General features: G+C 50.5%; 1 protein-coding gene across 1 annotated transcript in view; it reads right to left on the bottom strand.

Moving 5' to 3' along the window:
- LOC119097350 (secretin receptor-like) overlaps window positions 1-12,962 on the bottom strand; it is a 38,189-nt gene extending 25,227 nt beyond the window's left edge. The window contains exons 1-5 of the mRNA XM_037220397.1: window positions 12,798-12,962; window positions 10,785-10,879; window positions 8,788-8,914; window positions 1,911-2,067; window positions 1,409-1,539 (exon numbers count right to left, since the gene is read on the bottom strand). Coding sequence (XP_037076292.1) covers window positions 1,409-1,539; window positions 1,911-2,067; window positions 8,788-8,914; window positions 10,785-10,879; window positions 12,798-12,959 — 672 coding nt within the window. The 5' untranslated portion in view covers window positions 12,960-12,962. The remainder of the gene's footprint in view (window positions 1-1,408; window positions 1,540-1,910; window positions 2,068-8,787; window positions 8,915-10,784; window positions 10,880-12,797) is intronic.
- Between the last annotated feature and the right edge of the window lie 1,127 nt (window positions 12,963-14,089).

Raw genomic sequence — 14,089 nt, 5'->3', positions numbered from 1 at the left:
CCAACGCGAGCGCCACAGCATCACGGCTCGGAGAAGGTCACGGTGGTTCGGCTCAGGCAAAGTTGTTTTAAGCATTACATCGATACGCCCTCTTCCTTCACATGGCACCGATGCACGACTGGTCGCGATACTAAAACTAGTGCGAGTCAAGGCTGCTCCATCCGCCGGTAGACGTAGATATGCTCGATGAGCCTGTTGGATCTTCCGCTGCAGGCATCAGGGGGGGGGGGGGGGGGGTGGGCTCCCTCCCTTCGCTCGGCTCGCCCTTCCCTATCGAGCGAGTGCACGCGTCGCGCAGAACGGGACAGACGACAGGGATGCCGCTCAGGGCGAGGAGCGCCGACGCCGCGACCCGATCCTAAGTACAGCGTGCAGACGACCGTCATCAACTTTCTTCCCACGACGCTCCGGTCCTGGGAGATTGCAACATATTCATTACGAAGGCTTCTCGGAAACGTGCCCCGAATGCGCTTCACGATTCTCATCAGGAAACTCAGCAGCATCAAACGACGGCTCCGACAAATGGTCGGGTGGCTGCGCATCAAGAGCGTCATCACCACCTCTGTCGGCAGCGGCAGCACCTGTCAGCAGCACCGCTCCAGTCTGCGGCAAGAGCCGATGGTGCATGACTCCTCCACCATCACGAGTCGTCAAAGGTGTTTCGGTAGGCATCTTCTCGTACGCTGACAGGGAGTTATTTACCTGGTGAAGCAGATCATCTGTCTGGCCAGTAATCTTCCAGCTTTCCTGTGGAGACGCCGCCGGGACAATTCGACATCATCCTCGCCACCAAATCCTCCCGCCGGACGCCTCGACGAGGGCAGTTACAGCTGATGCTGCCATCGCCACCAAGACGAATATCTAGTCAGCGAGGGTCACAGAGCCAGCTGAGCTCCGAGGGCTTCTCCAACAGAAGTTGTGAGCGCGGCTGGCCGGTCTGGAGGCGCAGCCTACCAGCCGGTCCGTGACCACGCTGCCGGTGGCCGTGTGACCGGGGCACGGTCCACCGCCGGTCTGGAGGCGCAGCCTACCAGCCAGACGGTGACCAATCTGCCGGTGGCCGTGTGACCGGGACACGGTCCACCGCCGGTCAGGCGGTGCAGCCTACCAGCCGGTCGGTGACCACGCTGCCGGCGGCCGTGTAACCGCGACTCCCGCCACACGCCGGCGCTGACCTCCACCCAGTAACCAGGCCCGAACCCAGCATGCCACTGGTTGGTCCAATCTACTAGGCTTGTACCAGGCTTGCCAGGAATTCACGATTGGCTGCTTTATTCTCGTTGATGTGGCTTTGTGCGTGCGAACCCAAGAGGGGTATCAGTGAGGCTGGAGACTGGCTGCTATACACCTCTGCACGTGGCGCTGATCCGCAATGGACCGGCCAGAAGACACAGCAGAGGGGACTTACCAAAATCAGGAACACGGTTGGCCCTCGGATAATCCAGAAGAATCCCTTGTTGATGTGGACTCGCCAGCAATAGTAGTCCTCCTTCAAGGCACGGACAACTATCCATGGCACCACGAAACAGATGGGAAATCCTGAAACGTACACACCAACATGAGGTTTTCCGTAAAGATTTTCTAGACCACATAAACAGAACATGGTAAGGCTATAACCGGACGAAGCTGAAATGACCAGTGCTTCTCAAACAACTTCGCGGATTGCATGAAAGCTTCGCGATAAACTGTAAACTTTTACACCACACTGTTTATTTGTTTTACACAGCATAACACGGTGCGTTGTAGCACAGCTGTTTAAAACTCGGAAAAGACGCCTGTAAATTCAGCAAATGTTAATTCCTGACGAACCACTGATCAAAATTACACCACAGGTGCACTGAAGAAATAACGTCACTAAGGCTACATCGACACGCGTTAAATTCGGCTGCAAGACCTAACCATGCACTCACCCCATCCAAGTATGACGTAAGCGGTGATGCTGCTGTGGTCGGAGAACAGCGCAAGGTAGATGAGGGAGAACAGGTAGAGACCCTCCATGGTCACCCACGAATAGTTGGCCATGGTGAAGTACTGCCAGATGCCCGTCACCATCTTGCATCCTAGGCTCTGACGGAAGAGGCGCACGCCTCAGTCGGACATCGCCGGCACCATTATGCGAGAGCGAGAGAGAGAGAGAGAGAGAGAGAGAGAGAGAGAGAGAGAGAGAGAGAGAGAGACGAGATGAGAGAGAGAGAGAGAGAGAGAGAGAATGAGAGAACGAGAGAGATGCGAGAGAGAGAGAATTGACGAAGAGGAAGAGAGAGAGAATGAATGAGAGGAGCGAGAGGACGGAGATGAGAGCGAGACCGCGAGAGCCTGAGAGAGCGAGAGAGAGCCGCATAGATGGGAGAGGCGAGAGAGGCCCGAGTCATCCATTCTAACATTTGCCCGAACAGGAACACGGACGGGACCCCGAATGCCAGAAAGCATCCCGCTGTAAGCTAGTGAAATTAGCGACCACCATTATTAAATGCGGCGTTGGTAAGCGACGTTAGCTCTATTTCAGCGGCGAGGTTTCTGTTCAGTTAGTCGGGGTGGGGCCTCAGTCCCCTACAAATTTGGTTTCGGGGATCCCAACTTTCACACGCGCCCGGGCAGCCGGCTGAATTACCCTTCGCTCGGTAGATGGGGTCAGTTTGACCCCATGAGTTAAAAAATAAAGAGTTAGAGACAACAACTTTAGAACAAAAAATAAAAGGACAAAGTTAAAAGCGTGATGATGATGAACGCGCAAATCGCTGTTGCTTCCTGACATTTATGACGCATTGGCTCCGTTGGCAAAACAAGCTGTTATCATATTTACTGGTAGATCCACTTGAATTTTCTTTGGGACCATTTGCATCATTTGCACGTTATGAACCATTTCTGACACCGGAGGACAGCAAAAAGTGCTGTGTGTGTGTGCTTGCGGAATTGCTTTTTGTTAAACAGTGAAAATTTCAGCGGCTGGAATATTTCGTGTCATTTCCGATAAAGACAATTTCACGCGTTTAGTGCGGCCTGGAAAATTAGCTATCGACCTGGAACAAAAACGGAAACATGTATATAGCGTGGGCAGCGGGTACATTCCGGTTGGATCCTCATTCCAGGTCTTCATTCGAAAGTTGGCACGGGTTCTGCCAGCCCCTCCGGTCAGGCGAAGGTGCACAAATGGCTCTGTCGGGCGATCGTCCAATAAGCCAGTCAAATATTTCAACCACTTTAGACTAAATGCGCAGTTCGATTACAACGTACCGTATTAAGTTTCACCAAAATTTGTAATATTTGTACCGGATGATGCACAATGCAGAACATCCAGATGCCATTGTTTCAGGAAATTGTTAAGTTTAACTGTAATTGTGGACCGAGAAAGGGCACCCCTGCCATGGTTTGTGACCACTGCAGACGGTATGGGCATGTGGCCTTTTCACGAATTCGCTAAATAAACAACTCGGTCTCCATCCTGAACTTTCCATCGCAGTACAGATTCAAGGTCGCTAAGCTCACACCTTTACGAATGTGAGTATTTCCTTTATTCAGACACCACGCTTATTAAAAGTGCGGGCGGTCGGCGGCGGCGGCGGAGCTGACGTAAGTCACGAACAAGTGCGCGGCATGCATCTCGTCCGCAGACAACCTGTGAGAGATGCTCGAGGTTTGTTTCGTTTCCGCGCGTGAAATCCCTGATTGTTTTTTAAGCCTACCGTACACGGGCGCCCGCCGAGCAGCCCGTCTCCTGTTGCACGCCCGGACGGGAGCACGCCTGCGCACGTCTGAACAGGTGTGACGTCACGCCGCAGCTGACGCGCGGGCGTCAGTTCACTCTCCGCCGGCTATTTCCCGCCAATGAGATGCGCCGCGACGGGACAGCTAATCCAGGGTCGGCCGGGTAATGAAGAGCTATGGAGCGGGTCGGCGGGCCGCACGGCCACCTCATTGTCTGACATGATCCACCGACATCGCAGCAGCAGCGGTCCATCAGTCACTGACGCGGCCAAACCGACGCACCTGCGGGCGACTCGGTGCCCGATACAGACCAACATCACTCCATGTCGCCTGTAGACGGCTCATTAACGACTTCGTGGAGGCTTGCTGGCTCAGACCGCATAGACGTTGTTTTGTGCTTGTGCCTCTATCGCATACATTTGTGAAGCATTGAGAAGCCTCCATGGCATGCATTTCTGAAGCATTAAGCAGCGAGGGTATCAACAGGAACTTTGGTCTTCAAGTTTTTACATTCATCATTCATTGCCTGTTTTTTGTTGATCGTTCAGCAGATACCTTCGCAACGATCCGGATCAGCGTTATGCTGCTGAATCTCTACAGTTGCTTCCCTATTAACTAACTTTTTAACCCAGCCAAGCACACAGCCCAAGAAGAGCACGTTCGTGACTTGTAAAGATCACCTTCAAGGATGGACCGCGTGAAAAGGCACGCGTCAGTATAAACTGTTAATTATGACATGATTCTCGTATGATCTTCATTCGGCGGAAAGCTGTCGTAATGTCCGGGCCGGACAAAGCCACGTCTCACCGTGGCTTGATCTCTGTCCAGGCGTTGCCACTGCGGATTAGCGCGGCCGTTTTTGATAGTCTCAACAGACTGCTGCAGATTAGCGCGGCGTTTTCTGTAGTCTCAACAGACTGCTGCAGATTACCGCGGCCGTTTTCTGATAGTCTCAACAGACTGCTGCAGATTAGCACGGCCGTTTTCTGATAGTCTCAACAGGCTGCTGCAGATTAGCGTGGCCGTTTTCTGATAGTCTTAACAGACTGCTGCAGATTAGCGCGGCCGTTTTCTGATAGTTTCAACAGACTGCTGCGGCATGACATCTATGTCACACCGATCTCGTTGTGCCGCGCGTGATCCAAACGTATTTCCGCACAGTTATGGCTCTCTATGAGAAAAAAAGTCACGTGGCTTGTTCGTGTGCTCGAAAATATCGGAACTGATAAACAGCAATGTGGACGTCCGTGGGCAAAATACAACACACACAACCGCATCGTCACTCATATGGTACAAGAAATATCAACGCAGAGTTCTTGCAGCTGTTCATTACCGAACATTTACCTTGGATTGGTCAACGGTTCAATAGTGTCTGACTTCAGCTTTCGTTTTTCTACGCTAGTCCGCACTACAACATGGAACCATTCCGAAGTCAAACTGTAACCATATCCAGCATCTAAGATCGAATCTTTCAAGACGAGATGAGTGGCACACCAGCCAAGATTTCAGGTGAAGAACGTGCTGGACTTATTTCGAAGCATAAGATTGTTCCAGTGCGTTGGGACTATTCTACGAACCACGTATTGCTCCCCGGAGTCCCATTTTCAAAATCACGTTTCTCAAAAGCAGACTACCAAGGGACTTATTAGTTTACTCGACGCAATCTAGGTCACGTCCAGCAATAAGATCAATAACTAACTGCTCCTTGGAACATCTAGCAAGCCACATAGAACGGTCCGGCGCTTAGGAATCCCCTAGCTGGCCAAACACGTCGCGAAAAGTATAGCTGTAAAAGCATGCATAAACAATGCGCTTGCATGCATGTGGCGAGATTTGAGATGTCGTTCTCAGGATCAAATGCCTGAGTACTGCTTTCCGAATCTTTCTGGGCCTTGGTCCAGTTATGACATTCTGAGGAGGGATCTTCCATGACGACGAGCTATTTTCACTGTTTGCTTGATTGTTCATGGGACTCTTGTATCATTCATGTTTCTCGTCAAAGAATCCTGTAGATTCTCCAGCGGGCTCCGATATCTGCTTTCAGACTTCTTCAGAAATATTCCAAGGTTCGATCTGGTGATGCCATTCCACTTTCAAGCCAGGTGAATGCCAAGGTGGGGTAAGGTACGCTGAGCAGTTTTATTTGCGGAGCTTCGTCGAGTTAGATGAGTGCTGAACAGCTTAGATACAGATCTGGAGCTTTACCTTCTTTGACCTTATTTAACCCAGAGTTCATCACTCAGGAAGCTAAAAACTTTGATATAAACGAGTTAACATAGAGACATACCTACCCTGCCATTTTGGTGTCTCTAGCTCTCTAACTTTTATATTTCAGGGAAGTCATTTGGCTCCCCACACAACCCCATCGGCTTCAACCTGCCACCCGGGCGCTTATCTGACGCGTATGCCACTTTTTCCCAATATTTCATGGGGAAGGCCCATGGGACGAACTGGGAGGCACCGTTTTACTCCCGACGACGCGCACAAACCTGCAATTACCAGAACAGGATCAAGTCCTGACGACACAGGATAAGTTTTGCTTCTAACCCGACCATGTTGCACGCTAGTGAACAAATATACTATGAACGCAGCATTTGACATTACTTTTGGCGCACCCTACCGAGCAACACAAGTCTGTGCATTTCACTCATGACTTAGGGCATCCATATGTACCCTCACTTTCTTTCTAAGAGCACTTGTCTAGTTTGTTTTGTGAATCACGCAGTTAACGTTAACGTTTCGTTTTTATCCGTAGGCATGCTCCTCATCTACGGGACAGCTTATGAAATCTTCAACACGGAGTGGTGCTTGTAAAACAGGTTAAAACAACTCGAACATTGAAACGAGTGCAAAGCTACAACTGTTATTCGCCTTATGCGAAACGCATTTCAGTTGCGACAGTACCTAGGAGCACAACTACTCATGCTTTTAAAGCAATTCTGCGAGGAGAGGATGCAGCGCGGCCTGCTGGGTGCGACGATTTAGATCTGCAATCCTCAAATGGAAAGAAAACGGCTAGAGGTCGGGGTGACGAAAATGTCACCAGCTAGTCGGGGGCTATAATGATAGAGCGTCTAACTGGTGCCGTGCCAGAACCAGCAACGGCGAGTGGGTTCAAAAACATTAACAAGGCCATTTGGCAGCGACACATTCCTGGATGATGCCCCCTGATTGGCTACATGAGATGGTAAGCGCTCTCGAATGGAAAGCCGTAGCTACGACAAAGCCGTCCGTCAGGTCGCATTGGATGGTGGCTCACATTGGGTTGGGACGTCGGGACGCTGGGTTGGGACACTGGGTCGCAGATGGATCTCAACCTCGCGCACTCGGAGACTCGCAGAGCAACGGCTGGAACGACCCAAAGTTCGCAACTTGCAGGACTGTAGTTCACGGTGCAAGAGCGAAAATAAAAGAGAACAGAACACAGAAAAAACAACTCTCCGGAAGAACAGAGAAGAAACTGAGAGCAAAATAGAGTAAAGGAGAGAACTAGGTGTGACCTAAGAAAACATCAGAACATAGGGGAGCCGAAATGATAGCAAGCCGAGTGGTAACGAACGCGCATCAAGACGGAGACGGAAGATTTACATATGGGATGAAGAGACTTGAGGAACCGCAAGAGAAACACGGAAGACGTGACCCGGCGGGTCTGGGAGCCAGTGTCTTGACGTGGAGCTGCAGCCATCTGGAATCTGAGCATGCCCAGTCTCAGACAGCCACTAAACTTTTCTCGCATCACAACTGATGCCTGTGTGTCTGTCTTGTTGGTACCCCTCGTCACCCCTTTCTGGCAATGGCCGCGTCCACGATGTGTACCACCATTCGCTGTGTAGGGCAGCGCTGCACGAGTGGGAGCACCCACCGCTCGGGACCGTGCAGCTGGTCGCTTTGGTCGCACAACGGAGGAAACCCCATCGTGCATACACGTGTCTCTTTCAGGTAACGGTGGTTATGTTATTTCATCGCTCACGATATGCAATAAATTGAAATGCGCACGAGAGTTTGAAGGATAGATCCAGTATTTCTTATGCGGGTAACCCCGTCAAGATAAAGAATATGTCACGTTTTCGCAAGACGAACGGTTGAACTCACGTGATTAATTTGCAGTTTTCGGATATCAACGACTTCCAGAAACTTCGTCAAGAGAGCATTGTTAGTTCGGCCCTAACTTTCTGCGAGTGCACGGCAATGTCTGCTCCGAAATTGCCAATGTGGAAGGCCTAAAGCTGCCCTATACGGCTAAATCTTTTCGTTGCCTTGGCCCGAAACCAGTGGGATGGAGCTAACTTAAGTCATCACCGATTTCAGTCTCGCCATCATTTGCCCACCGAGGTACCAGAGCGTGTATAGAGTGCATACGAGACCTGTACCGACTCCGTCCAGATAAATCAGTTGGTTATAAAGCGTCTGCCTTCCTATCACCACCCGTGACGGGGTGGGTTCGAGTCGCTTGAGACACTCACTATTCATCCTCGACTGAGATGACCTGCGTCCGGTGGTAGCAGCAGCGCTAAAGCTCAGGTGACGTCAGAGGTCAGGGCGGACCGTGCCGAGCGTTTCGGCGTATTAAACTTCCGCCACCAAATTCTGCCATTGATCTGTAATCTCTTGATCGCATGGTAGAACGAAGGGCTCAAGAAACAAGCCCTCCATAGCTTCTGGGCGTTGATCTCAGAAATCCATCCAATCAACAGGTTCAGACTAAATTGTTCGAAATTGTCAACGTGTATCCAGTGTCGTATCAGCCCTCCTACACAATACTCATGGGCCCACACACCCGCGGCAGGTCTTACCCCACTGCATCCAGTGCCGTACCAGTTCTCCGACACAATGCTCATGGGCTCACACACCTGCGACACATCTTACCCCACTGTATCCAGTGCCGTACCAGTTCTCCGACACAACACTCATGGGCCCCACGCTCACGGCACGCCTTACCCCACTGTATCCAAGTTCGTCCAATTCCTCCGAAACAACACTCATGGACCCCACGCTCACGGCACGCCTTACCCCACTGTATCCAAGTTCGTCCAATTCCTCCGACACAACACTCATGGGCCCCACGCTCACGGCACGCCTTACCCCACTGTATCCAAGTTCGTCCAATTCCTCCGACACACTGTCCAAGGCGATCCCCATGACCGCCTTCATGATGAACGAGACGAACAGATGGGTGTGCAGATTCGTCCTCGGGCACAACCGCAGCTTCCTGTAACGAGCAGATGCAGCGTGGCTGTAAAGGCGAGTTCACGTTCAAAATGATAAACTCGGAACGTCATCCGGCCCCCCCCGCAAAAAGCTTACAAGACATTCGTGCGGGAAAAGCTTTAGCTGCAAGTCGTCAGGTGGCTGGCACTCGGTGACCTCGGTGACTCGGTGACCACTCGGTGTAGGACGTCGGTCGGCGGCGTGGGTCCGTCCATGGCGGAACAGTGCCTCTCGCCCTGGAGCGGGCCGCAGCTCGCTCCATAATCGCATCACACGCCACAGACTTGTCTCAGCCTGGTGGTGTCTGGATGGTCGAACGGCGGCAGTGCTCCCCTACGTCAGCTGGGATTTCTTGCGTCAACGCCAAAACGGTACTTTTTTGGGAGGCGGGATTTGTTGGTTTGTTAAAATGAAGGTACCGGTGGGAGCTAAACCTCATCCAAACGTGTTTCGCTGCATACTGTCGGGCTATCATCTTCTCTATGGTCACAATCCTGTTCGATGCAAAGCAGTGACCACAATCTTCTCCGAGAGCGCAATCATGACACACACAGTCACCTGTCGTATGAGCCGCGCCAGTCGGATTGGATTAGGCCTGTCGTGGCGACGGGCTGAAGGCGTTAACGATTGTCGACGGACGGACTGTCGCTTTACTGATACCTGAACCCCGAAGCCTAATGCCTCCGATCAACGCAAACCCAACAGGCTGGAAGGAAAATGTAGGCTCAACTTCTCAGGGGTCAAAAGACGTACTCGTGTATGCTGATGAACAGCAAATTAGAGCAAAGAAAATGCAGAAAATATTCTGGACGGGGCGCACTTCTCGCTTTTGAAACAAAACTCCGCCAATGAGCGTTGAAGTTTTCGTTGGCTTAGGCACGCGGATGGGAGGGAAGTCGTGATCGTTTTGAACCCGCGCCATTTTTCGCAGTAAAGCGCCTGGATAAGTCAGGTGCGTTGTCCTACCGTTGTGAGCATTATGTCGTTAGCTATCGGAGCCCACCATGCTCAAAACTATTACAACTATCAACTTCTGTCTCGCTAAATGATTGGGACAATGTAACAGAATCGAATAATGATTTTGACCATCACGCACGTTTGATGTGTTAGTGACAAGAATATAAATTTAGGCTGACCAAAAATAATATAAAATGATATACAGTGATACAATAAAAGGAAACAGAGTTTATCTGAGGTCAAGTTAGTTCAATTTATATACCGCCCGGGATGACAAAATAAAGAGCTAACCGGGTCAATATGACCCGAATGATACTTTCCTGTGGTCAGAAATAATGTATTGTACATCTGCAGGAACTCAAGATCACATGCAGACACAGACCATTGATCACATACAGACACAGACCATTGATCACAGACCATTGACCAGGATCACAAACACAATACAGACCGCGTTGCAATTTTCAGTTAGTGAGCCATGCTGGCGGGGCCCCAGGGCAAGGTGATCTGATAATGCCCATTTCGATATAAAAGTTTGTCATCACAAATCACCGCGTCAGGACTCAACGTCTTTCATTTCGACCATTTATTTGGAACGTTTGAATGCCCTTTTGATGAGGATAAGGGCAATTTGAGGAAAGCAGCCGCAAGATGTTGAAGGCGACAGTCCCCGCGAACAATAGCAACATCGCTCGTTTGAACATCAGGTGATTATCATAAGAGGGGTTAAATATGGTGCAGGTCGGACATTCATAACAACGGGAACCTAAACATTGCTTAGAAACATCGTTAAAGCTGTGAGCAGCGAACCACCAACATTCCGCGTTCAAAAGTCACGAATAGTTTCCCTGAGACATTCCATTTGCCGAGGAGCGCCGGGTAAACCCTGGCTGGCGGTGGGCAGCAGCGCTCACCTGATGCTGCAGAAGATCGCCATGGCGACGAGGAGGGCGGTCAGCGAGATGCTGTACCCCACCCGGCTGATGTGCTTGATGACCGGTGTCCACACCTGGGGCCCGGGCCATTGTGAGCAGTCAGGACATGCCCAGGTTCCACAGATAAATAATTGCACGGACCATTGTCTTCGTCTAGTGTGTTAGTACGCAAACGACATTTCGGCCAGTTCCACATTCGGCATTCGCCAGGTGTCATTGATTCCTGAGAACACTAGCTGAGAGTGGTCTAAAACTACCTTCCCCTTCATATCGTGAATTGTTTGTCAAAGTGCGCATATATGTACATGACGCGCGGTTAATTTTTCCAGAAGCTGACGGATTCTTCCATTCTGAATAAATGGCTCCTAAATGCCATCGAGGTCAAGCACGACAAAACGACTCAAATGAGTAGCCATCTTTAACTTAAGTATGACGGACCCAGCACAAATTTGCAAAGTGCTGACCTCACATTGAGTGGTTAAAAGCGAAAGCAGTAACTTGAACATGCATTCTAAATCGTAATGAGTCAAAAAACGTGGTATGACCCACGTGTTGCAATGTTTATGGTTCTAGCAGAAAGTGGTGAGGCCAGTGCCACCTTATACTTTTGATGCGAAATACTTGCTTGGAGTACACCATACGAATATTAGAAGCATGGGAATATCAAAATATTTCAAATAAAATATCAACTGGAATATTAAAAGGCTGCGTGTCTTTAGCATGGAAATAAACGAATCTCGAGGAGCATCTTTAAGTTGTCTGGAAAATGCAACATTACCAAAGTTTGAGGTGAGAAATTTGACTTCAGCGATGCACAAGTAACATGGGTTTCATTGATTCAACAACCGAGGGATATCAGACACACTGCGCCGCCGGCACTTAAGATTGTCTCCCACTCGGACGTAGTTGTTCATCAGAGACCCTGGCTGCTGTTGGCGGTAAAGCCGCCTAGAAAATAACATCCTCTCGTATATCTGGAGCGTATTTGTTTGGTCACGGCGGTGCCGAACCAGTCATGCTGGGAGGCACGTGCAGCATTGTGGTGAAGACGCAATTTTACTATTGCTGTCCTCAACGTATTTATCGCGCTGTGTGCGCTAGAGATGAGCGCTAGAGATGCGCTCAGTGCTGTGTGCGCCGGAGATAGGCGCTTATATGCGGATGTGCGGCAGAAATCGCGACGCTTCCTGGCGGTGCATTCGGACCTTTCATGGGATGGAAGTCGCTGGGTCGGCCATGCTGTCGTTCTCAAGGCGGTACTATGACAGACGGTATCTCACAGGTCATTGTACATATCCTCGAGCTGTTTGTTGGCTTGTGGCAAACAAATAGCCTGTAAGAGTGACCACTTCGGTCTTGTCGGTATCGGCCACCCGATCGCGGCCAGCACGAGCAGCTTCCGCCGTCTTTTCCGTCGTTCACTTTGGGCACATTTTGTTTGGTATAATTCCCGTTTTTGTGGTATAATTTCGTTTCAGGTATTTGGCATAATCAAACCTAAGCCTTTCATGGCGGTTGCCATTGGCAGTCACAAACTGACAGCGGCCAAGCATACACTTCCTGGCTGTCATACTTATGGATCGGTTTATTGCCGTCACATTCTGTAGTGGCATTCGTGGCGTCAACAATGCATGGGCGCGTGGAAGTCCTAGATGTCCTCTCACTGTTCGACCATCCCCTGGTATTTCCGTCCACACAAAACATGGATCAATAGCACCGCGACGTGATGCTGGGCGTGCACGCGCCAGCTGACGCCGCTGTTTATCGCTGATTTCGGCGTCGGTTGGCTGCATTTCACGCTACTGCACCGGAACTGCGCATGCGCCCCCGGGGGGCTCCCGCTGCCGCTGCCGACGACCGACACGTAGCAGCCGGCCGTTGGCGGTCGCTGGCATGGGGCGCCGAGGGGTTGGGTGCCTCGGCAGCCCCACCCTACGGCAGTGCTAGCCGCCCCAAATTGGACCCTATGCCCCTCCCCCCCCCCACTCTCACCTGGATCAGCACGCTGTCGGTGTAGTTGAGCATTGAGAGGTGTTCTCGCGGAATGACGGCATGTGAGGGTGGCGCCTGGTCGCACGCAGTGTAGTTGGTCCACGTGCGGTTGTGCTCCGGATGGACGAACCACACGCCATCACCCATGCATTCTTTCTGCATTAAGTTCTGCAACGTGAACGGTTCATGAGTAGGTACCATCTTTCGGCATGTCTTGATAATAAACGATACGTATGCAAATAACAGAAAAAGAGGTTCCAGGGCAAATCAGAAGTTCCGGGGCAGCAGTTCAGGAGCAAAACAATGCATTCGGGTTGACAAACCGTGTGTAGTCACGCTAGGCGCTTGTGCGCGATCTGAAACGTTTGTGGAAGCATCCCTATTCAGGAGGCTAGTGAGGCGATAACGAACTTACTTGGGACGATCTTGCCAAGTATTAATTTCTTTGGCACAACAGTCAATAACATATGCACCCTCTTAACCCACGTGCTGGCCACCAATGATGTACGTTTTGTTCCAAACATTAACCCACAAATTTCCGAAATTGTCACGGGTATGGGTACGGGAAGCCTCACACGTAGCTATAGCTACGTGTATCTACGTGAACCTACTATATCTACGTGAATCTAAGTTTTTTGTCTGGCTTACACATTCGTTGTATCGACGATATTTTTGGAGTATGCACAGATAGCCTGAACAAGCTAGCACATTTCTTGAATATTACAAATTCTTACAATTCCGCTGTGAGACTGAACAAGAAACATGCGTATGGAACAATACGCAAATCATTTATTCATGCTGTGATACCTTAGCACCCCTCGTGGGAGTACACTATCGATATTTTATTCAAACCGATAAGACCTCCCATCATCCCCAGCTCAAGTCAGCCATCCTATGCGCATGACAAGAGCTGTTCGTCATTCACAGATGGCACGTGCAGTTCAGCTGTGCACGTGCAGTTTAGCTGTGCCCGTGGAGATCAGCTGCGCAGGTGCGGCTCAGCTGTGCACGCACAGTTAAGTTCTCGTCAGACAAGTCGGCCGTTGGCCGCGACCTCAGACGCATAGTGGGTTTATTCAACAAAAAAGATTATCCAGAGCACTTAACAGGGAATGTTCCACATTTGTATGGCGTTTTGAACTGAAATAGCCATCTTGAGGATCGTTTGATACAGTTCACGGTCATGTTCTTTTTTTAGACCCAAAGCGCTCTAGTTCCTAAGTTACACGCCCGCAAAAGTGCAAAAAGGTTTATTTGGAGATCTACAGGACTACAGCACTGCAGGCAAGGAT

Source organism: Pollicipes pollicipes, unplaced genomic scaffold (genome assembly GCF_011947565.3).
Source record: "Pollicipes pollicipes isolate AB1234 unplaced genomic scaffold, Ppol_2.1 Scaffold_4295;HRSCAF=5057_pilon_pilon_pilon, whole genome shotgun sequence".
In the NCBI taxonomy this organism is placed as follows: domain Eukaryota; kingdom Metazoa; phylum Arthropoda; class Thecostraca; order Pollicipedomorpha; family Pollicipedidae; genus Pollicipes; species Pollicipes pollicipes.
This window is presented reverse-complemented; position numbering and strand designations above follow the sequence as displayed.